Source organism: Argentina silus (genome assembly GCF_951799395.1).
Source record: "Argentina silus genome assembly, chromosome: 4".
In the NCBI taxonomy this organism is placed as follows: Eukaryota; Metazoa; Chordata; class Actinopteri; order Argentiniformes; family Argentinidae; genus Argentina; species Argentina silus.
In genome coordinates, this window is record NC_139658.1 from 24,458,931 (window position 1) to 24,481,080 (window position 22,150).

The 22,150-nt window shown below is 46.5% G+C and overlaps 3 protein-coding genes across 6 annotated transcripts; all 3 read right to left on the reverse strand.

Annotated features, from left to right (window-relative positions):
• Positions 1-681: 681 nt before the first annotated feature.
• On the reverse strand, positions 682-15,829 carry pxk (PX domain containing serine/threonine kinase). 4 transcript variants are annotated; one of them, XM_083667805.1, is made up of 19 exons: positions 15,040-15,276; positions 13,656-13,706; positions 13,505-13,552; positions 12,894-13,080; positions 12,551-12,628; positions 12,055-12,128; positions 11,581-11,655; positions 8,876-8,980; positions 7,928-8,029; positions 7,648-7,809; positions 7,079-7,196; positions 6,830-6,908; positions 6,543-6,591; positions 6,257-6,334; positions 5,944-6,030; positions 4,821-4,884; positions 4,614-4,673; positions 3,155-3,182; positions 2,049-2,139 (listed from the first exon to the last, which is right to left on the reverse strand). In XM_083667805.1, the coding sequence occupies exons 1-18, from the start codon at positions 15,139-15,141 to the stop codon at positions 3,166-3,168; spliced, it is 1,536 nt and encodes a 511-aa protein (XP_083523931.1). In that variant the 5' UTR covers positions 15,142-15,276; the 3' UTR covers positions 2,049-2,139; positions 3,155-3,165. The 4 variants fall into 4 exon arrangements, with proteins under 4 accessions (XP_083523932.1, XP_083523929.1, XP_083523931.1 ...); XM_083667804.1 differs by having other exon boundaries at positions 2,069-2,139; positions 3,155-3,185; XM_083667806.1 differs by lacking the exons at positions 3,155-3,182; positions 15,040-15,276 and adding an exon at positions 15,805-15,829 and having other exon boundaries at positions 682-2,139.
• Positions 15,830-16,608: 779 nt separating this feature from the next.
• On the reverse strand, positions 16,609-18,280 carry LOC310803901 (hydroxyacyl-thioester dehydratase type 2, mitochondrial-like; the record flags this gene model as incomplete). Its single annotated transcript, XM_083668860.1, has 2 exons — positions 16,609-17,384; positions 17,510-18,280. The coding sequence occupies one exon, from the start codon at positions 18,278-18,280 to the stop codon at positions 17,771-17,773; it is 510 nt and encodes a 169-aa protein (XP_083524986.1). The 3' UTR covers positions 16,609-17,384; positions 17,510-17,770.
• Positions 18,271-21,754, reverse strand: rpp14 (ribonuclease P/MRP 14 subunit). The gene is made up of 6 exons (XM_083668861.1): positions 21,646-21,754; positions 21,023-21,123; positions 20,160-20,244; positions 19,010-19,086; positions 18,686-18,764; positions 18,271-18,407 (listed from the first exon to the last, which is right to left on the reverse strand). The coding sequence occupies exons 2-6, from the start codon at positions 21,112-21,114 to the stop codon at positions 18,345-18,347; spliced, it is 396 nt and encodes a 131-aa protein (XP_083524987.1). The 5' UTR covers positions 21,115-21,123; positions 21,646-21,754; the 3' UTR covers positions 18,271-18,344.
• Between the last annotated feature and the right edge of the window lie 396 nt (positions 21,755-22,150).

Sequence of the window (22,150 nt, forward strand, 5' to 3'; positions counted from 1 at the left end):
TACCTGCAAAAACGTTTAGGAAATTGTTAACACTCTCACCCTTATGTGCATCTTCTTCTAACATAACAACGTTTCAAGTCAGTCTCTTGTCATTTCAAATATAAGCGCTGTTGAACCACTTTCACTCGGGTTGCCTTGATGATACATTAGCAGCAGAAAATTAAAAAAAAAAAAAAAAGAACTATTTACCATTATTACACTGAATGCGCCAGTCTGTCCTAGGCTAATTTCTCGAGCACAGTTTAACCTAGTTAGTAGTTCGTGCAGATTGGTCATAAACAAAGTCAACAAATATGTATTTCCATTCTCTTGGGTTTGATTTATGCTGAGGGTTGTCATTTCACTAAAATACCAAAGTTCAATCACTCACTACCAGTTCTCCAAGACTGGTCATCAAAAGCTAATTATACTCTGTCTTAAACACTTTCATTCATAAAGTACACAACTTCAAGCAAAATTGGCTAAGAATGTGCAAGTCAATGAAATTTACAAAATTCAACAGGTTATTTTTTTTCTCAACTGATCTAATTTTGAATAGCATGAGTAAACATATAATCGGCCATTTAAAAATATATAAAACGTAGCATGTTGACAAAGTTTCAAAGAATAATGCAGATTGTTACTTTGCTTTTCAAACGGCGTGAGGATTTACCTCCAGTGCTCCTGACAGTGGTTGTGGCAAATGATGTCAAGATATTATTCACCAACGTCAAATGTTGTTACTATCAAGACATTTCACTCATTTGAGGAGAATCAATCTTTCTTGTAAACAACAGAATCCTTAACAATCAATTCTCCCTGTAAATTGCTTACATTTAGTCATCATATTATCCAGCATCATTAAAAAAAAAAAAAAAACATTGGTAAAGTGCTGCAGAGAAACAGTCCGGTATTCCGTTTCCATTATGAGCTCAGAGAGAAAGAATATATTGCGTTTGAAAACGATTGCACGACTGAAGAAATTCAAATGTTTGAGATTCTACAACGCGGAGCAATCTTTAAAATGTATTTATGAATCTTAAAATTCGAAAATGGTTTATCACTGTTATGTTAATGATTAGCTAATGCTCGTATGTCTGTTGCAACGTTACAATTTCTGGTCATTTCTCATACGGATGAAACAGAACCAAACGTTGCGCAGTGGATAAACGTTGAGCAGTGGATAAACGTTGAGCAGTGGATAAACGTCGCGTCTTTTGATTTATATGTAGGCATAAATATACACAGCCTCAACAGCATGACATCATCTTCTATTTGAAGACAACAAAAGCTAAAAAATACAAGAGATAAGATAATCTTGAAGCATAACTGTCCACATAAAATCAACAAAGTCAAAATGATGCACGTAGAAGCTCTTGCAGTCTCTTCATAGTGGGAAAACCCCTCTGTTTGCAAACGCCACCAATCGTATCAGATCATACCCAGTCCACCCGCGGTGTCTGTAACTGTGCTCTTCACCAGGTCCCCTCATAGCTGCTTGTTGTACAGTACAGTATGTTCCATTCAACACCCATGTGTGAGAAATTGGGGGGTGCATGGCCAAAAAAGTTAGTCCACTCAAAACAAGGGTTTCTCACTCAAGTCCCCAGCACACCTGATGTGGCTGCAGGGTTCGAATTACAGGGGGGTTTGGGGAAAGAAATTAAATATCATTGGGGGACCTATCTAAAAAGTCAAAATAATCTACATTGGGCAACCCCCCCCCCACCCCAAGAGTCAATGCGTAAATCGAACCCTGTCTGGCTGATGTTGACATTGAAATTCCCCAAACCTGAGGTTCCTAATCAGCCCTATGCACTGAAGTGAGACCCAGGCAGCCATTTAGGACTGGAGTTTGATTCCCCTCCTTCAAGCTTTAACTCAGCAAGGATTAGGCTACATTTTAGGGGGAAAAAACTGAAAGAGCAAAATAAGTCCTTTAAAATGAGGGAGGGAAAAGCACTCATCAGATGTGGGGGTCACTGCGTTCGCAGATCTCCGCCCGCCTCAGTTTTCCTTTGCTGAATGTCTGGATGGAGCTAAGCAGAGCTCCGCGGCCCACGCCGTTGGTGGATGGAGGCATGGGGGGGTTGGACTGGCCTGGATCACACGGAGGAGGAGGAGGAGGTGGAGGTGGAGGTGGAGGTGCTGGAGCGACTCCTACATCAAAGAGAACACATCAGTCAGCAGCAGTGTGATCGGGCATTAAGAGACACAACCAGCAATGTCTACAAGTTACCTCCTACTGGCCAACTATCAATGAAGCAGTATAGTCCTAGTACAGGCATGCGTCTGTAACACAGTCTAACTCCTCAGTCCTCAGGACAGCGTCCTGCTGCAAGTTCTAAAACTACAATCAGATTTATCTTCAACCAGTTTAATTTACATTTCAGAATTGCAGGGCTCTGCTTTCATAATAAAATCCTTTTTTTTTTTTTTTCTTCTCCTGTAGCAATGTTCCCAACACACACCCAGACAAACACATAGCCACAGACATCACAATCTACAATGAAAATGTGAGAGCATAAATCAGTGTTACTTGAGTTACCGTCTTTTGTGGCAGGTGACAGGTGGTAACAACAACATCACTATCAGGAGGGAGGTGTCAATGACGGAGAAACACGTCACTACAGTTCAAGAATAGCTGATGTGTGGCTCATTGCAGATTGTGACATTTTAAAGTTGTGTACACCCTTCTCCAAGCAAGCAATGGCGTACCAAAGCAGGAAGATGACCTTCATTAATTGTAACTTCAAATCGTTTCAACTTCAAATCAGTGTTATTGCTTCAGTGATGAGACATCCAATTGGTGATGTTAGTCAAGTTGGAGTGTAGGAGAGTAAAAAGAATGTTAGTTCAAGGGGAGGCTGGTGGAGGTAGAAATCGGAGGATGGGCTCATTGTAATGCACAGAATGGAATGAGGAATGGTATCGATTTCTACCTCCACCAGCCTCCGCTGGTTAATTCAGTGGTTAAGGTTTGGTCCATTGAGACTCTAGACTACACGAGACTTTCTTGTCTTTCATCTCATGAGCTCAGAAGAATGTACTAACATCCTTTCAAAGCACATAGATAAGCCAAGGGACAGAGTACTGCATCAGGCGCACAGCTTGCTATGAACCAGGGTGCCTTGCAGCTTTAAAACATAAGGGAATCAGTATTGATTTACTTTACCCAACACATGTTCAAAATGGTGCATGCTCTACTTTGGAGACAGCAAAGGGGGGAAAGAGAGGCAGGTGAGAGTTATTATAGTTCATTTGACCATGAGAACAATCAAAATGCAACATCTACAGGTATTAAAGATACTGAGTATGGTGTGATTATCTGTGTGGAAATGAATAAGGGTGACAAGAGAAAACTTGATGTAAAATGGACAGTTATTGCATCAGAATTACAACATCAGAACAAGCAGTGTCTGGCAACTCCAGTTCTACACTCAAGGCTGTGAAAGTCGTGATACAAAATTGAGTGCAAAGACAAACATGCTTAAAATTGTTAAATTCAACCTTTTTTAGACAGAATCACGGTCAATCACAGTGTCATGCTCTTAGTCATGCTAAAACACCATTGATGTAAAGACAGTGTAACAGCCATTTTGGTAGATTATACTGTACAGTATGCCTGTGTAGTTGTGTCTGTTCTGGGCTGTCACTTCTCACCACTAGAGGGCAGTCTCACTAAGGTTATGGGTCAGGTGGTCGGTCAGGTGTACAAGGTCACAGGTAAACAGGTAGTAGGCATGCGTGGGTGAACAGGAGACTCATATGGTTTTTACCACCCTTCACAAAACACGGGAACCTCCCCCAACACGGAAACCTCCCCCAACATGGAAACATCCTCCAACATGGAAACCTCCTCCCCCAACATGGAAACCTCCTCCCCCAACATGGAAACCTCCTCCCCCAACATGGAAACCTCCTCCCCCAACATGGAAACCTCCTCCCCCAACATGGAAACCTCCCCCAACATGGAAACCTCCTCCCCCAACATGGAAACCTCCTCCCCCAACATGGAAACCTCCCCCAACATGGAAACCTCCTCCCCCAACATGGAAACCTCCCCCAACATGGAAACCTCCTCCCCCAACATGGAAACCTCCTCCCCCAACATGGAAACCTCCTCCCCCAACATGGAAACCTCCCCCAAAAGTGAATCTACGTCTGGACGTTACCTCATGAGCACGCCACTCATGCATCAATCGGCGAATTTGAATTTTCAACTGTCACCAAATGTGTGTGCTCAATCTAAACCCATCTATATTGCCTCCTCCTTACCACATGAACTGCATGAGAGCTGAGGCTGGTGGAGGTAGAAATCGGAGGACAGGCTCATTGTAATGGATGGAGTGGAACGTGTTTGACACCATTCCTCATTCCATTCCGCGCATTACAATGAGCCTGTCCTCCGACTTCTACTTCTCCTGCTGTAGGAGCATCACCAAAACCACTGGCAAGAACTAGGATCCCAGACGAGGACCGCGTCAACAGCAGATAAAGACAAACCACCGCAGGGGTTCACGAAGCCCGTCTACACAGTTGAAACGTTCTGAGTCAACCTGCTGAGTGGATTCCCTTTGAATCACCACCACATTCTAGTTACCAAGCTGGGGGAGGGCGTCTCTGTCACTTACCTGTGGTGGGGGGAGGCGTGGGGGAGGAGGGGGACGTCGGCGGGGAACTGGCTCCTGAACCTAGACACACGGGCATCAACGGGTTGTCAGTCATGATGGAGAGAGCTTCACATTGGTAGTAAAGTGTTTTTCACATCACATTTTGGTTGCGTTGAAAACATGTAGAATTATTTCTCACAGCTGTAATCAACCATAGTCATGACATACCAGAGTTGTTGTTATATTTCACTGAAAGGTCTTCCTCGTTTTCGTAGGCTGACTGCCTGGACTTCTGCAACAACAACATACGGTATCTCTATCAATGACATCATTCTGCTACAGTACGAAAGGCAACTGGGGTATTCAGTTTCACAGAGGGGACAAACAAACTGAGAGGACTTCTGGCCTGTACATGTTTGTGACTAGGGGATAGGGATGAGGGGTAGGGGGTAGGGGGCAGGGACTAGGGGGTAGGGATGAGGGGTAGGGGGTAGGGGGCAGGGACTAGGGGGTAGGGATGAGGGGTAGGGGGTAGGGGGCAGGGACTAGGGGGTAGGGATGAGGGGTAGGGGGCAGGGACTAGGGGGTAGGGATGAGGGGTAGGGGGTAGGGGGCAGGGACTACGGGGTAGGGATGAGGGGTAGGGACTAAGGGTAGGGGCTAGAGACTAGGGGGTAGGGATGAGGGGTAGGGGAATAGGGACTAAGGGTAGGGGCTAGAGACTAGGGGGTAGGGATGAGGGGTAGGGGAATAGGGACTAAGGGTAGGGGCTAGAGACTAGGGGGTAGGGACTAGGGGGTAGGGACTAGGGACTAGGGGGTAGGGACTAGGGGGTAGGGGGCAGGGGGCAGGGACTAGGGGGTAGGGACTAGGGGGCAGGGACTAGGGGGCAGGGGGCAGGGACTAGGGACTAGGGGGTAGGGACTAGGGGTAGAGGGATACAGACTAGGAGTAGAGACTAGAGAATAGGGGCTAGAGACTAGGGGGTGGGGGTAGAGACTAGGGGGTAGGGGGTAGGGGGCAGGGACTAGGGGGTAGGGGGTAGGGACTAGGGACTAGGGGGTAGGGACTAGGGACTAGGGGGTAGGGACTAGGGACTAGAGACTAGGGGGTGGGGGTAGGGACTAGGGACTAGGGGGCAGGGTGTAGGGGGTAGGGACTAGGGGGTAGGGGGTAGGGACTAGGGACTAGGGAGTAGGGGGTAGGGACTAGGGGGTAGGGACTAGGGGGTAGGGGGCAGGGGGCAGGGACTAGGGGGTAGGGACTAGGGGGTAGGGGGCAGGGACTAGGAGGTGGGGGTAGGGACTAGGGACTAGGGGGCGTATCTAACGGACTGAGGGGCGTGTCGAACCTTTCTGGCCAAGATCTTCCTCCTCTTCTTCTCCTCCTCAGAGCCGTGGTGGGACTGAGCCCTGGTCAGCCGCCTGTGCTGATGGTTCTGAGGTAAACAAAAACAAAGACAAAGTAAACAACAGCTAAATCAAAAGGTGAGAATTAGGAGTTGTCTTTTTTGCCCTTTATTTCTTAACATTTGGAATGTAGCCCTCTTTTTGTTAGTGGGACTAGAATTCTTTGTTCCCGTTGGTCCCAGAGCGCCCAGGCATAACAAAGAAGGCCAGAACTAAATGTTAGTAAACAACAAAAGGAGTGAAAGGAGCACCAACCATCTTCTGCTCCTCTTGGAGTCTCCTTTCTGAACATTCTTTGGCAGTCTTCAAGGCATCCTTTAATTTGGTGGTGATCTAGAGTTTAAGGGGAGTGGAATAAACTGAGTCAAGCCAAAGCCCCATGAAGCCTTCTGGATTTACTGTAGGTTGGATGAAAATGAAATAACAAGGACCTGTGATAGAACAGGCACGTCCTTTTTAAGCAAGTCAAACCTACGGAACATTTCCCTGTAATCCTATTGGACAACGTGCATAGAATGTTGAGGCGCGCAGACACACCCACCTTGAAGGTGAGCTTCTCTGAGTGGTACAGCAGCACGTCGCTGAAAAGCCTGCAAAGGCAGCAAGACCCATCTTCACCATCATACTCCTCACAGGAACGTGACTTACACCATGTTAAAACATTCTCATTGAAAGGCAGGGCAACAGAAGACAACAAATTCACCACAATCATTGCACAAGCAGATGTGTGTCAGGACTGCCGCGTCGGCAAGTACAAACAGTGACTGTGTGTGTGTGTGTGTGTGTGTGTTTTCCCCACAGACTCATGAATAGGAAGGTTTCACTTACGGTGTCTGCAGGAGTTGTGCAACAGTGGGCATGCCAGTCTTACAGGCTTCCGTGGAGAGTATGGACTGCAAAACAGAGACTAGGGGGGACGGGGGAGGGGGACGGGGGACGGGGGAGGGGACGACGACGACAAAACAGTTTAAATATATCTGAAATCCTCCCACATACTGCAGTTAGAAACTTCATCTGTTGTGGCTATTTGCAACCTGGCATACAGAGGGGGGGGGGGGGGGGGGGTACTGGACTTACCAACTGAAGTGTAAGGTGCAGGGGGGTACTGGTCAACAGGGACAGCATCCGGAGGTCTCCCATACGTCATTTCATACAGTAAATGACCAAACGAGTAGACATCGATGCTCTCTGTGGTCTGAAAGGGTTAACCACACACACACACACACACACACACACACACAATTGGGTTTGACATTCACACAGGAGAATGACAACACTGCAGGCAACAGACATATTGGCTACAATGGCTCAACATTTACAGCATCCAGATAATGCAGATTTACGGTTATTACAGTTAATGATAATGTATTAGTCATAGGGTGACTGTCATAGGGTGGTTTCCCAGATTAAGCAGTCCTAGTCCTACAACCATGTTCAATAGAGAATCTCTATTGCAAGTGCTCTGCAGTCCAACAACAGGATTCATCTGGGTGAATCCGCCCTGTAATAAATGTTTTATCACAAACCCTATAAATCAACAACAAGCCATAAACATAAGACTGCTAAAAATGCCCTCCGGAATGTTCCGGAATTCTTTGGCCGTTGGTGGGTTAAACTGATTCAGGGCCTCTGTTATTCCCACTCACGTTGATTTTCCTGAACTGTGTGATGTAGGGGCGGTAGTACGAGGGAAGGCCCAGCAAGCTGTTCTCGATGTCCAGCAGTTTGCAGGTGTTGTCCTCCACCACCACGTTGGACGCATGGAGATGCCCGTACTGGAAACCCTTGTCATGCAGGAACTTCAGAACCTGAGTTGATGAATGGAGAAAGTTACGCAACACTAAATCAAATAAACCAAGTTTATTTGTCAGAAACGTAGAATGCAGCTGTGGACGATGCCCACTGAGACATCCGTCTCCACCCCACCTCTAAGATCTGCCTGCCGTACGTCCTGATCTGCTGGAGCTCCAGACCCTGGATCTTCTTGGGGTTGCAGTACTTCTTCAGGAAGGGTTCTTTGGGCTTCACCTGCGAGGGGAACAGAGTAGACGGGACTCATGTTACTAATGCAAATAATGACCCTCTCTGGCAAAAAAACAAACAAATAAGGGTCAAGTACATAGACGCTGTAACGAAATTAGATTTTTTTACATTTACATTTATGGCATTTACCAGACGCCTTTATCCAAAGCGACTTACAACAAATACATTTGTCTAAGTGAGTGAATCATCTATCCATCAGTCATCATAAGAAAAAGTAATCTATGCTAGGTCACAATGCTAGAAGAAAGGAAGATATACATATACGTACAATACTATTTCGCTTGGACAATAAACTTGTTACTTGACCAAACACTTTTGGAACAGCAAGACATCTTATTTCACAAGGGTGAAATTCCGACAACGATACAGGCCATTTTCATTTCAACCATTTCAATGCACCTTCAAGGAATTAGATTAGATTAACCGCAGGTGTTAAAAAGTTAACGTTGATACATGTCAATGGTCAAGTAATGACCCTCCACTCATGCAAACACGAGGGCCTACATGAATATTTTGTACCTTATAACTGTATTAAAGATCAAACACTACAATGTGAAAAATCCTCGTCCCCTACATGACTAATCGTCTATTTTCTTATTTTCCTATTACTCGCAGGGGTAAAAACAAACAAAGCTTGCATTTCACGTTCTCCGTCATCTACCACAGATTATAGATTCAAGTAGCGCCACACAAGGCTTAGACGAAGCCTGTATATTATAACAAAAATATAGGATTTCCGAGTAGGGATTTGTCCTAATCGATTAGAGTCTAGGTACGACTACTTGTGTCCGTGTTCACACCCGTAATAGACCCTGAAGGCTGTTTCTGTACCTTACAGATGTGGTCCCTCAGGGTGCCTTTGTCGTTGAACAGTCGTATCACCAGAGACGAGGACTCACTGGTGCTGGCAAACGTCACCGGGTAGATGTAAGGATTCTGGAGGACAGGGAACAACACAATAGTCATGGTACGGTCAGACTCTGACCAAAGAACAACACAATAGTCATGGTACGGTCAGACTCTGACCAGGGAACACAACAATAGTCATGGTACGGTCAGACTCTGACCAGGGAACACAACAATAGTCATGGTACGGTCAGATTCTGACCAGGGAACACAACAATAGTCATGGTACGGTCAGACTCTGACCAAAGAACACAACAATAGTCATGGTACGGTCAGACTCTGACCAAAGAACACAACAATAGTCATGGTACGGTCAGACTCTGACCAAAGAACACAACAATAGTCATGGTACGGTCAGACTCTGACCAAAGAACACAACAATAGTCATGGTACGGTCAGACTCTGACCGGATGCCATAACAACAGCGATGTCTAACTCAATTACAAGCATTCTGAGATGAATCAGTTTGGACGTCTTTGTTGAACTTGCCTTGTGATGCACATCTTGTATGAACTCAAAAGGTCACAATTTGTGTTACACTTGTTAACTTAGGGGACTACGAATGCAAGAGAGGTGATCAGCTGACTGAGGAGAGGCGAGACCTGAATAATGTCATTGTGAGCCGAGGACATTAAGATGTTTTGTATCATTGTATCAGGCAGTCATGAGACCCAACGTTCGGTTGCACACAAGTAACTTGCTGCTGCCCTGAGAAATGAGAAACGCTTGACTGAGACCGAACTGATCATTCGGTTCACCCCCGTCTGTTGCCAGTTAGGCTGGAGAGAGAACGGAGAGAGAGGAAGACTGGGGTTACTGTATGGATATACAGTAAATATACAGTGCCATATACCCACTGCCAAAATACCTCTAACCCGAACCCTGGGCCAAGCATGTGGCATGTCTGGTGGGAGGTCTGTTGGTTGAAAATGTTTTTGTTTTGACAAAAAAAAAAAAGGGGGCAGGGGAATGTGTGTGTGTGTGTGTGTGTGTGTGTGTGTGTGTGTGTGTGTGTGTGTGTGTGTGTGCATCCTGGTCAGCGGTTGACAATATTAACTGTGCATTGATTAGGAAACCATTTTCAAGGTCATGTTTCAAATCTCCTTCAGATGTGATACATAGGCCCAGGGTGGGGAGGATGGGATACATAGGCCCAGGGTGGGGAGGATGGGATACATACGGACAGGGTGGGGAGGATGGGATACATACGGACAGGGTGGGGAGGATGGGATCCATAGGCCCAGGGTGGGGAGGATGGGATCCATAGGCCCAGGGTGGGGAGGATGGGATACATACGGACAGGGTGGGGAGGATGGGATACATAGGGCCAGGGTGGGGAGGATGGGATACATAGGCCCAGGGTGGGGAGGATGGGATCCATAGGGCCAGGGTGGGGAGGATGGGATCCATAGGGCCAGGGTGGGGAGGATGGGATACGTATGGACAGGGTGGGGAGGATGGGATCCATAGGCCCAGGGTGGGGAGGATGGGATACATATGGACAGGGTGGGGAGGATGGGATACATGCGGACAGGGTGGGGAGGATGGGATACATACGGACAGGGTGGGGAGGATGGGATACATACGGACAGGGTGGGGAGGATGGGATACATATGGACAGGGTGGGGAGGATGGGATACATGCGGACAGGGTGGGGAGGATGGGATACATACGGACAGGGTGGGGAGGATGGGATACATACGGACAGGGTGGGGAGGATGGGATACATACGGACAGGGTGGGGAGGATGGGATACATAGGGCCAGGGTGGGGAGGATGGGATACGTACGGACAGGGTGGGGAGGATGGGATCCATAGGCCCAGGGTGGGGAGGATGGGATACGTACGGACAGGGTGGGGAGGATGGGATCCATAGGCCCAGGGTGGGGAGGATGGGATACATAGGCCCAGGGTGGGGAGGATGGGATCCATAGGGCCAGGGTGGGGAGGATGGGATACGTATGGACAGGGTGGGGAGGATGGGATCCATAGGCCCAGGGTGGGGAGGATGGGATACATATGGACAGGGTGGGGAGGATGGGATCCATAGGCCCAGGGTGGGGAGGATGGGATACATATGGACAGGGTGGGGAGGATGGGATACATGCGGACAGGGTGGGGAGGATGGGATACATACGGACAGGGTGGGGAGGATGGGATACATACGGACAGGGTGGGGAGGATGGGATACATATGGACAGGGTGGGGAGGATGGGATACATGCGGACAGGGTGGGGAGGATGGGATACATACGGACAGGGTGGGGAGGATGGGATACATACGGACAGGGTGGGGAGGATGGGATACATACGGACAGGGTGGGGAGGATGGGATACATAGGGCCAGGGTGGGGAGGATGGGATACGTACGGACAGGGTGGGGAGGATGGGATCCATAGGCCCAGGGTGGGGAGGATGGGATACGTACGGACAGGGTGGGGAGGATGGGATACATGCGGACAGGGTGGGGAGGATGGGATCCATAGGCCCAGGGTGGGGAGGATGGGATACATACGGACAGGGTGGGGAGGATGGGATACATACGGACAGGGTGGGGAGGATGGGATACATACGGACAGGGTGGGGAGGATGGGATACATACGGACAGGGTGGGGAGGATGGGATACGTACGGACAGGGTGGGGAGGATCTTCATCGTGGACTGAAGGTCTTTGTCTGACAGGAACTTATCAGGACCCAAGTCAACCTGTTTAACAGGAGAAACAAACAACAACTCTAATCAATTACACCAACAAAGTCATGTGTTTATCCACCCGAAGAGTTTGCTATGGACTCATGTGATTCAGGGGGCGGAAATCAGGTTTTCCTGGGCACCTGCTATGCTCAGTGTAAGCTACATAAGGAAATACAATATTTTTCAGACGTACTGTCTGTAGTTCTGCATAACAGATCACTTCTGGGTTATTTCAATAATAAGAATTATAATTTATTACATTTATAAAGCGCTTTTCATTATACAAGAATAATCTCAAAGTGCATAAAATGGTGGTATGGCAAGATTCAACCATACAAAATGAACTGAAAGTATAAAGTAAAGTTATTATATATCATATATATTATTGTATAAAGTAAGTTGCTGACTCACCCAACTCAACACTTGCCGTTCCTTGGGCAGATCTTTGTTTTTGATTAAGAAATACTTCTTTCGTATCCTCCAGCCTGTGATATGCAGAACAGATCACCATTAATCCAACATCACATCTCTCTGCCTGAGTCTAGTCAGTTAGGCCTTCAGGACAGCAAACTGCACGTAGACAGTCAGAGGTCTCCAATGGTCAGTCCATAACTCAGGCAGGTGAAGGAGCCCCTGTCCTCAGGAGAACCCAGACGGTGGATAATATCATCAATTTACCCTACTTTACTCATACAAGATTAGGTTCTGGGACTGTGTCCTTTTTACTAATGTCAGGCAGCTGGCCATTAGTAATACATCACATTAAAATGTTTTCCTTTTTACTCTAAGACCATGATAACAAGTGATGTCATAAGGTGTTCATGTGATGCATAACTTACTTAGAGGAACAAAAGGCATTTTGATCGAGACTAAAAAGACAATGTCGTTACTATGGCTACAGTCTCACCGATGTCTTTCAGAGGCTCCACCACTTCCCATTTTGGGTCAGATCTGAAGAACATGGACACCTGCTGCAAGGCAATCTCTGCAAACAAGGATATGTACCTCAGTGAAACATTAATTCTAGTAATAAATAGATAAGAAAAACAATACTGACACAATAATTGAATTACACAACTTATCAAAAAGAGGCAAAACATTCTCTTTAGTGGATAACACAGTTTTTCATAATAATAAAGATTTTTAATCATAGCAAAATTAGAGTTCAAAACTGTGTGTGTGTGTCTGTCTGTGTGTGCGTGTGCGATAAGTGTGAGTGTGTGTGTGTGTGTGTTATTAAAAACACAAACCTGTGTAGTTGGCAGAGTAGTTGTTGGTGTCCAAAAACTTCTTGACCAGCTCACAGGTGGACAGGATGTGGTGCTGGGTAATGTAGTCCAGGTAGGCCTGGAGGCCCCTCTGTCTCTCTGCTATGAACTCTCTGTCCATGTTCCCTAACAGCTTCTTAGGCGGGAGTGGCAGGGTGAGGCCAGAGATCTATAGGAAGAGGAGAGGGAGAGGGAGAGAGAGAGAGAGAGAGAGAGAGAGAGAGAGAGAGAGAGAGAGACAGAGAGAGAGAGAGAGAGAGAGTGGGGAGAAAGCAAGAGAGAGGGAGGGAGAAAGAAAGAGAGAGGGAGGGAGAAAGAAAGAGAGAGGGAGGGAGAAAGAAAGAGGGGGGGTCCTTACAGTTCCTTTGTCATAACAGGGATGTTAGAAAATGTGTGTGTGTGTGTGTGTGTGACACACAGAGAAAGAGTTCATATGGTGGAATGTAGGGTTCATAGAATAACCACTCCACAGGAAATTAGCTTGTAAAACCTCAGCAAAAACAGGGAGCTAACAATGGGCTGGACAGAAGTAGAGAAACACCAGTAATGGAAATATATAATCTGAATTGACTGGAATTGAATGTGGCACTTACCAACAAACTATTATTCAGCATATCAAAATCACTGTATCTCCGAATGACCTGCAAAAATAGGGAAGCATAACCCATAAGCGGAAGGGCTGGTTGAAATTGATTTAACAGGTTTAAGTCAGATTTGCATAAAGGAAATAAAGCTTATATTTACCTGCCAACTATTCTCTGGAGAAACCCCCCTCTGAACACGGATTATGTATTCCTGCAGGGGGACAAAATACAGAAACAGCATCTATATTTATGATTTCAGCCTGATTTTTATTGCAGTTAGCTTAACTTGAGCCAAGTTTTTCCTCAAGGCAAGATGGTAAAAGTGTGGTCCCTCTCCCTCATAACCGTATAATGAGATTTATCCACAGTGATGAATAACTTACAACAACTTTACACTCATAAACGCCGTCCCAAATCCAGAGGAAAACACACTATGAAGATGATACACAATACGTCATCTGTCTGCATAATGTTTCCCTGTCTGTGTCGTTTCAGTTCATGTTCTAATAGTTGCTCCTAAAATCATTCACTACAGAGGCTGGTACTCCCAGAGTCCAAAAGGTCTGTCATTCACCCCACCAGCTAATCCTGTGCCACTGCTAAACTCGAAACAACACACTATGAGACCTAGATAAGCTTTTCAAGCTGTTTTCCCCAGCCAAGGTCTATAATACAACGTTTTTGTCCTCAATTGTGTTGTGTGCTGATCTGAAACTCAGCCCGTCAGTAACCAGAGGAAGTAGTGGAGCATCCAGAGAAAACCACCCAGATCCCCAGTGGTGTGTGAAGAGGCACGTCCATGTTTCTGGAACCATAATAAAAACCCTCACATCAACTAATCTAGGATCCAATGTGTTGTGCTTGACATCTTATCCTGATCATAACAATATTGAATTGGGTTTTTGCCAGAATGTCACAGTTTGGCAGTGACATGAAAACATCATTGTCCGACATTCAGCTGAGTTTGCATTCCACATCCCAGTTCACCACATCATGTAGGGTGGTAAAATCATCGGACAACGCTAAAACTGTGTAAAAGTATCTTCCTTTTAAGCATCAGCTGCCTGGTTAGCTACTGCTAGCAGTCTTGACTGACAACCTCGACAAACAGTTGCTCCAGCTGATGACTGTGCAGGCAGGCTGGGCGAGATAGCATTGAACGGTTTGATTCCCACGCCATCAAAACAAGACCCAAGAAGACCCGAGAAGACCCCAGAAGACCCCGAGAAGACCCCAGGAAGACCGACACACTAACTGGCGTTTCACTTGGTTGTTCATGTTAGCTAGCTGGGGTGGCCTGGCTGGGGCTAAGTAGCTAACGCTAGCTTGCTAGCTGAACGTTCAACACTGTCTCATGACATGTCAACAACAGCCCGTCGCCAGTGGTTCGCCATAAACACCGAGTAGAGGAATAAACGTCCACGCCGAGGTCAGTTAGCTAGCTGGCGGTGCCGTTCACACTGTAACGATTGCTGTGTTATCATGAGATCTCCTTCCTCGGCGTCCCGACCACCACCACCACCACCACCACCACCACCACTCACCGTGTGAGAGTGCAGATTCTGGGACGCTTCGATCACCGCTGTCAGGGCAACGGTGTCGTCCAAGAGCACCTTTCCAGGTGACGGCTTGTCCATGAACGCCATCCCGGCGTTCGGTTTGGGAAACGCTATCGATGAGCCACTTATTCAGGACAGAAACTGGTGATGAAATTGAACTAGCTAGTTCAGTGTGTCAGCGCGAATGAGGAAGAGAAGAGCAGCACACTGACAGCGACAGTCTGGCTGTCACCCCGGTCCCGGTCCTAACGCAGCTCCCCGCCGCTAGCAGCCCGCCCCGGAGGCGGAGACCGGCGACGCGTTTCACAACTATCGGAAGCGTTGTAGTTTGGTTTCCCAGAAATCACATTTCGAAAGACAGAGATAGTTGTACAATTTAAATAATGAGCATAAATATTTCACTTTACAATGTCAGACATTTCTATATACCATCTGTTTTTATCAATTTATGAATTTCCACTTATTTGCACGAGTGGGATGAAGACACAGAGTTTCGTTTATTTAGTCAGTAGAACACTTTATAATGGCTTTTCATTGCTTTATTTCATCAACAGAACAGGCACGTTGTACATGCAATAAAATGGAAGCAAAAGAAGCAAGTGTTTTTTAATTTCAAATAAAGTCAGAACTGTTTGATATACACGCCCTACAGTCGTCATTTGTGTGTAGTATGGTATATTGTACAGTACTTAACTATGTGTGTGTGTGTGTGTGTGCACTCAGACTTCAGCGTATTATATCTCCATATACCTGAACATAGACACTCTCCTTGGTCTCCGTGGTCCTCAGTGCTGGACCGCAGCTCAGTGAAGTCTAACAGGGGTCAGCGGACACACCGTCGGACATCTCCATCTTCTATCTCCATCTTCTCTCTCAAAGTCGACTCTCCTCAGTCCTCTGAAGTGTGAACTCAACAGCACATATATACTTGAAATACAGGCGTGTAGTGCTCGGGTGTGTTTCTTGTGAGCGGTCTAGCAGGTTTTTTTAAGCCTTCAAATAATTCTCACTTCCTTTTTTTAACACTTTTTGCAGCAGGTTTAAGTTGCATCGTTGCTAACACACACACACACACACACACACGGCCTTTACAGTTTTAGAGAGGCGTTTGTTCCAGTAAATCGGCCCAGTGACACGTGCAACAGACACCTTTTCCAGCATGTTCTGTACATCAAATCAATGAAGGTTTCATTTGCAATCTGGAATTATTTTAGTTTTCCTGTTGCACTTCTTCAAACGGGAAATCTGGGATTGGTACATACCAGTACATTTTTCGGCTTTTAAATGAATGATTATTGAAAAATATAACTAATAAATGACTCACGAGTTTATTTCAACTACCCCATCAGAGCGCAACATATAAGCTTTTTCTACTAACAATGTAACAACATAATGGAATTTGCTCATGTTTCAAGAGAGAACTTACTGTTGAGAGTGAAGGTTGGGTAGGTCGCCTTTTATGAGTATGCCTAACCCATACAATGTTTTTTTTTTTTTTAATTTTTAATTTTATTATGTTCATTACCCCTACCTGGAGGATTAAATGAAGGCTCATGCTGAAAAAATAAAATTCAATAGCATTTCAGTGACGTTGATAGATTATGGGTGATACGATGATGTCATGTTATATTTGTATTAAAAGAACACAACGCAGGGATAAATAAATTGTACGTTCAGGGAAGGTTTAGTAGGGTGAGAAAGTACTGAAGAGGTTGTTATAGTACATTTTGTTCTGTTTCATGGGGACATGTCTACCAGCAGATAAAGCAGAAGCTTCACCCCAAGGTTGAGATGGGTGTTGTTTGTACATCCAAGTGTTTGATCTGTCATTGCCATAATAGGAGATGAAGACATAACGACGTGAGTCGGCTGTAACCCCTGGGTGTGTACATTCCTGTGATGCTACTTATTGATACAAGGGAGAGCTCCCCAATAACAGATTCAGAGAAGGCTAGCTGCAGAGCTAGTCAGAACGTCCTGCATGTTAACTGTACTGGTTCCTGTCGTACTGAAATAGAAGATCTATTCTCAGACTCCTTCAAAACAGCAAGATCTAACAATGTCAATCTCTAAAATGGGTCAATTTGACCCACAATATAACAGAAGGGTGTTTTTTTTTTTTGTCGTATCTGTATTTTACTTATAAATCTGCCAACTAGCAATCTTTTTTTTCCAATTTATTTTCAGCTGGTTTAAATGCCTACTGTGTGTCAAATTTCTTCAGGGCCATAATGTAACAATATAACAATATACAAACAGCAAAACATCTTCACATCTGTGAATGCATCTGTTACACTGCTGTAAAATCCAACAGAAAATCAGAAGCCTACCTCAACATCAGCTTCAGAAGCCTACCTCAACATCAGCATCAGAAGCCTACCTCAACATCAGCTTCAGAAGCCTACCTCAACATCAGCTTCAGAAGCCTACCTCAACATCAGCTTCAGAAGCCTACCTCAACATCAGCATCCGGAAGCTTCTCAACATTATTCCTAGAGCATGTTGAGCTATACTCTGTCTTACACAACACAGAGATAACCTGTCTCATTCACAAAATGAAATAAAAACTTTGGAAGAGGGAGGCACATACTGCACACAAATGAAGGCATTTCTGAACTGCTCTTATGAGCTGTGGGGGAATTATATACATTCAGAAATAAGTAAAAGAAAGTGCCATTACAATTGTATTATTTTTATAACTGTTACTGTCCACTTCTTAGGCTCCTTGTTGATCCTCTGGCATCATAACCATAACTTCTCCTTCCATAACAACTTTGTCTTTAACAGAGCAGGTAACAGCAATGAAGGCAAACGACATCTTGATCTTCTTCACCTCCGCCTCTGCCACCACCTCCTCTCCGACGTACAGCGGTGCAGGGAAGCGGATCTCCTGGTAGAGGAATATGCAGCCGCGGCCCGGCATCTTAGTCCCCAGCACGGCCGAGATCAGTCCGTTTATGAGCACGCCGTGGACGATGGGGAACTCAAAGGAGGTGGTCCTGGCGTAGTCAGGGTCCAGGTGCAAAGGGTTGGTGTCTCCCGTCAGCTCTGCAAACATGGCTACGTCGCTGGCGCTGAAGGCTTTGGTCAGGGACGCCCGCTCGCCAACGTGGAGGAGACGACGCTCCATCGAGAACGGCGGGGGGCTTCTTGTTCCCCTGGAAACAGTGGAGTTGAAAGCACAGCATATCTGTTTACTAAATACATTTCTCAAAATAAAGGTCATTTTCGGTTGTTGTTTTGATGGGGGGGTTGTGTGCTGGTTTCCTCTCCGAACGTCCCAGCTCTGCTCAGGCCAGCTCAGGGTCCCAGTCTCGGCTGTTCCCCGCCAGAGATAACAGAAAAGGAGACACCTAAGATGGGGGGGGGGGGACATTCTTTAAAATGTGGTTTAAGGTGCACCTGTTTTGTACGCAACATACATTATTTTTGGTTACAGTATGCAGACAGACTTATTCAGATGGTCTGATTATGTTGAGTCATGCCTGGCCATGAATCATTGGTTCTAACTCATTGCTGCCATCGACAAATGAATAAACATTTTGCTTTTTAATACAAAAAAATAACATACAGCAAAAATCTACTTGACTTATGGGGTATTTTTGCAGCAAAGAATGAACGTGAAGTTTACCTGAGTGACTCTCAAAGCACAAGGTTCATTTTGATAGGATCCCAACAGCGTCAGGGCACTCCACAGCTTCACCAGGCCGCTGAAGGAGAGAACAGGAAAACATGACAATCATGACAACATAATCATAATAAACTGTACTTATATTATAAAAATACAGATCTTGCTAGCCTGATATCCTCAGGCAGGTGGTTCCAGAGTCTAGGAGTCCTCATGGCAAAGGCACGGTCTCCTTTTGTCTTCAGTCTAGACTCCGGAACGGCCAGGAGACTCAAATCTTCATAAGGGCACGAAAACGTGCTTGAAACTAAATAGTACAGTACACACCTGTTATAAACCCGGAGTATGCCAGTCAACGTGTTCTCATCAAACTTCAACAGGTCAAAGGGGAACGCAGCTCCAACCTACGACCGGGAGAGAGGGCGGTGTGACAACAACAATGACATCCAATAACAGTGGTGGTCGTTTTTAACCTGCACCAGATTCCCCGACAATCACAGCAACTGATCTTGAACAAACAAACACCCTCTCTCCATAGTTTCAAGCAGTTAGAACGGAGAGCCATGTCCATTCTATACTTTCAACTTCTCTAAGTGGAGGTCTCCATCATGCACACTGCTAATAAGCATCCCCTTCCTCCCTCCTGGCCCTGGAGAGCTGCAGGACTGCAACCTTCTGCCCAGCTCTGGTGTGACGCACCTGATTCGGCTGATCAAGATTTAGAAGATCAGTTCATTACTTTCCTGTCTTTCTCTCCCATCTCTGTCCAATAAAAACTGAAAAATACGAGAGTTGGACTGCCCCACTCCAAAAAAAATAACCTTAAAAAAAAAATGGAGGCATGAATTCCGTTCCTAGGATTCCAATGAGCCCGCCCTCGGATCTGTGCCTCCCCTGGGGTGATCCCTTCTCCCTTCTCCCGCCCTCGGATCTGTGCCTCCCCTGGGGTGATCCCTTCTCCCTTCTCCCGCCCTCGGATCTGTGCCTCCCCTGGGGTGATCCCTTCTCCCTTCTCCCGCCCTCGGATCTGTGCCTCCCCTGGGGTGATCCCTTCTCCCTTCTCCCGCCCTCGGATCTGTGCCTCCCCTGGGGTGATCCCTTCTCCCTTCTCCCGCCCTCGGATCTGTGCCTCCCCTGGGGTGATCCCTTCTCCCTTCTCCCGCCCTCAGATCTGTGCCTCCCCTGGGGTGATCCCTTCTCCCTTCTCCCGCCCTCGGATCTGTGCCTCCCCTGGGGTGATCCCTTCTCCCTTCTCCCGCCCTCGGATCTGTGCCTCCCCTGGGGTGATCCCTTCTCCCGCCCTCGGATCTGTGCCTCCCCTGGGGTGATCCCTTCTCCCTTCTCCCGCCCTCGGATCTGTGCCTCCCCTGGGGTGATCCCTTCTCCCTTCTCCCGCCCTCGGATCTGTGCCTCCCCTGGGGTGATCCCTTCTCCCTTCTCCCGCCTCGGTCCCAGTAGGATACGGGGGTTACGTTACCTCTCCATACAGCTCCTTAAGGCCAGACGTGATGAGAAGCTTCAGTTGGACTGCACTGACTCTTGTGCTTTCATTCTCCAATTCTCTGAGGGTAAATTGGTATATATATATATATATATAAAATAAAATAAAATAACAACATGAAAAACTGTGATTGGGTTTAACTCAGGTTTTACTCAGGTGTCACCAACTCCAGCGCCAGCGAACCACTAGCTGTGCAGGTTTTGAAGGCTGATTAAAACCTCTTAAGCTGGACGGGCCCATAATTAGTCCCAAATTCTGCTTTCATTTATACGCCATTTAGCTGAAACTTTTATCCAAAGCGACTTACGTTGCAGCGAGTGCATCTATGTTTCAGTATATATGGTCCCAGCGGGAATTTGAGTATTAATTATTTTATCTTCTTATCATGTGTAGTATGTTATCCTGAACTATGATCTGAGCATATCCACACAAAACTGCAAGGTGTTATCTATCAAATGGCATCCTGATTTTGCATCTGATCATCAAATTTCAAATGTTATAATCAGTTTAGCTTGGGTCTGGTTTTTAGGCAGAAAAGGTCAAATAGGGCATTCAGCGGAACCTGCTGTTAGTGCAGGGCTGAAACAAAGCCTGCACACCCAATAGTTCACAAGATCGGAGTTGGATAACCTTCGTGTCCTGAGTAACAAAAACTTACAACCAAGAGGTTTTATGCGCACAGACAAAGAGTAGGAGTTAGTTGGAGCGTGCAGTCTCAAGTCATTAGCACCTAGCAATCAACTTCGTGTAATATGCCACGCAGGTCGACAGAGAAAGAAACAAGGACCTGCATCAAATGCAGAGAATGACTGATCATATGACGGTGCAGTGACACTTACAGGGAGATCTTCATATAGTGGTAAAGTGATGCGTTTTTGGACACAACTCGCTCGAAAGTTGCAGGTCCCTCCGGTGTGTCAGCGCGCCGCATTCTACCAGGCTACAAGCACAACAGCCCGCCGGGGTTAAACAACAGCCCGCCGGGGTTAAACAACAGCCCGCCGGGGTTAAACAACAGCCCGCCGGGGTTAAACCACAACAGCCCCCCGGGGTTAAACCACAACAGCCCCCCGGGGTTAAACCACAACAGCCCCCCGGGGTTAAACCACAACAGCCCCCCGGGGTTAAACCACGGCAGCGCTCCGTCCCACCGGCACACACGTGGACGAGAGCTTCACGACCTACGGGCAAGGTTGCTGCTTTCTTCCATTTTGAGAGGCAGAAATGTCAAACAATACAGCGTCTCAATATGTTCACCCACACACTGGACAGTGTCTTTGTATTCTTCACATGGCTATTTGTAAAAGAGCTGCCGGCGGTTCCTGTAGGGAGCTACAGTCACACTAGCCTAGCTACCTAGCTTGACTTTGGTTTAAATGGGCCTTGTTGTTACCATTGCATACATCTTAGCATAGTTGTACTTAAATCACGAAAGGTGGTTGACCGTACTCGATATACTCACCAAGAGCACCAACTTATTGTTGTGTATGTGTCCACATTTAAAGCAGAAATACCTACAGAAATCTCTTACTACTATGAACGTCCCAACGTGCGCGTCCTGCCACTGCGCATGCCCGGGGCGCACTTTGTAAACAGAGGAACAGCAGTCAGAAGAAACCAGTGTCGCCCCCACCTGACCACATCACGTAACAACACACCTGACCACATCACATAACAACACACCTGACCACATCACATAACAACACACCTGACCACATCACATAACAACACACCTGACCACATCACGTAACAACACACCTGACCACATCACGTAACAACACACCTGACCAGATCACATAACAACACATCTGACCACATCACATTATAACACACCTGACCACATCACATAACAACACACCTGACCAGATCACATAACAACACACCTGACCACATCACATAACAACACTTCTGACCACATCACATAACAACACATCTGACCACATCACATAATAACACATCTGACCAGA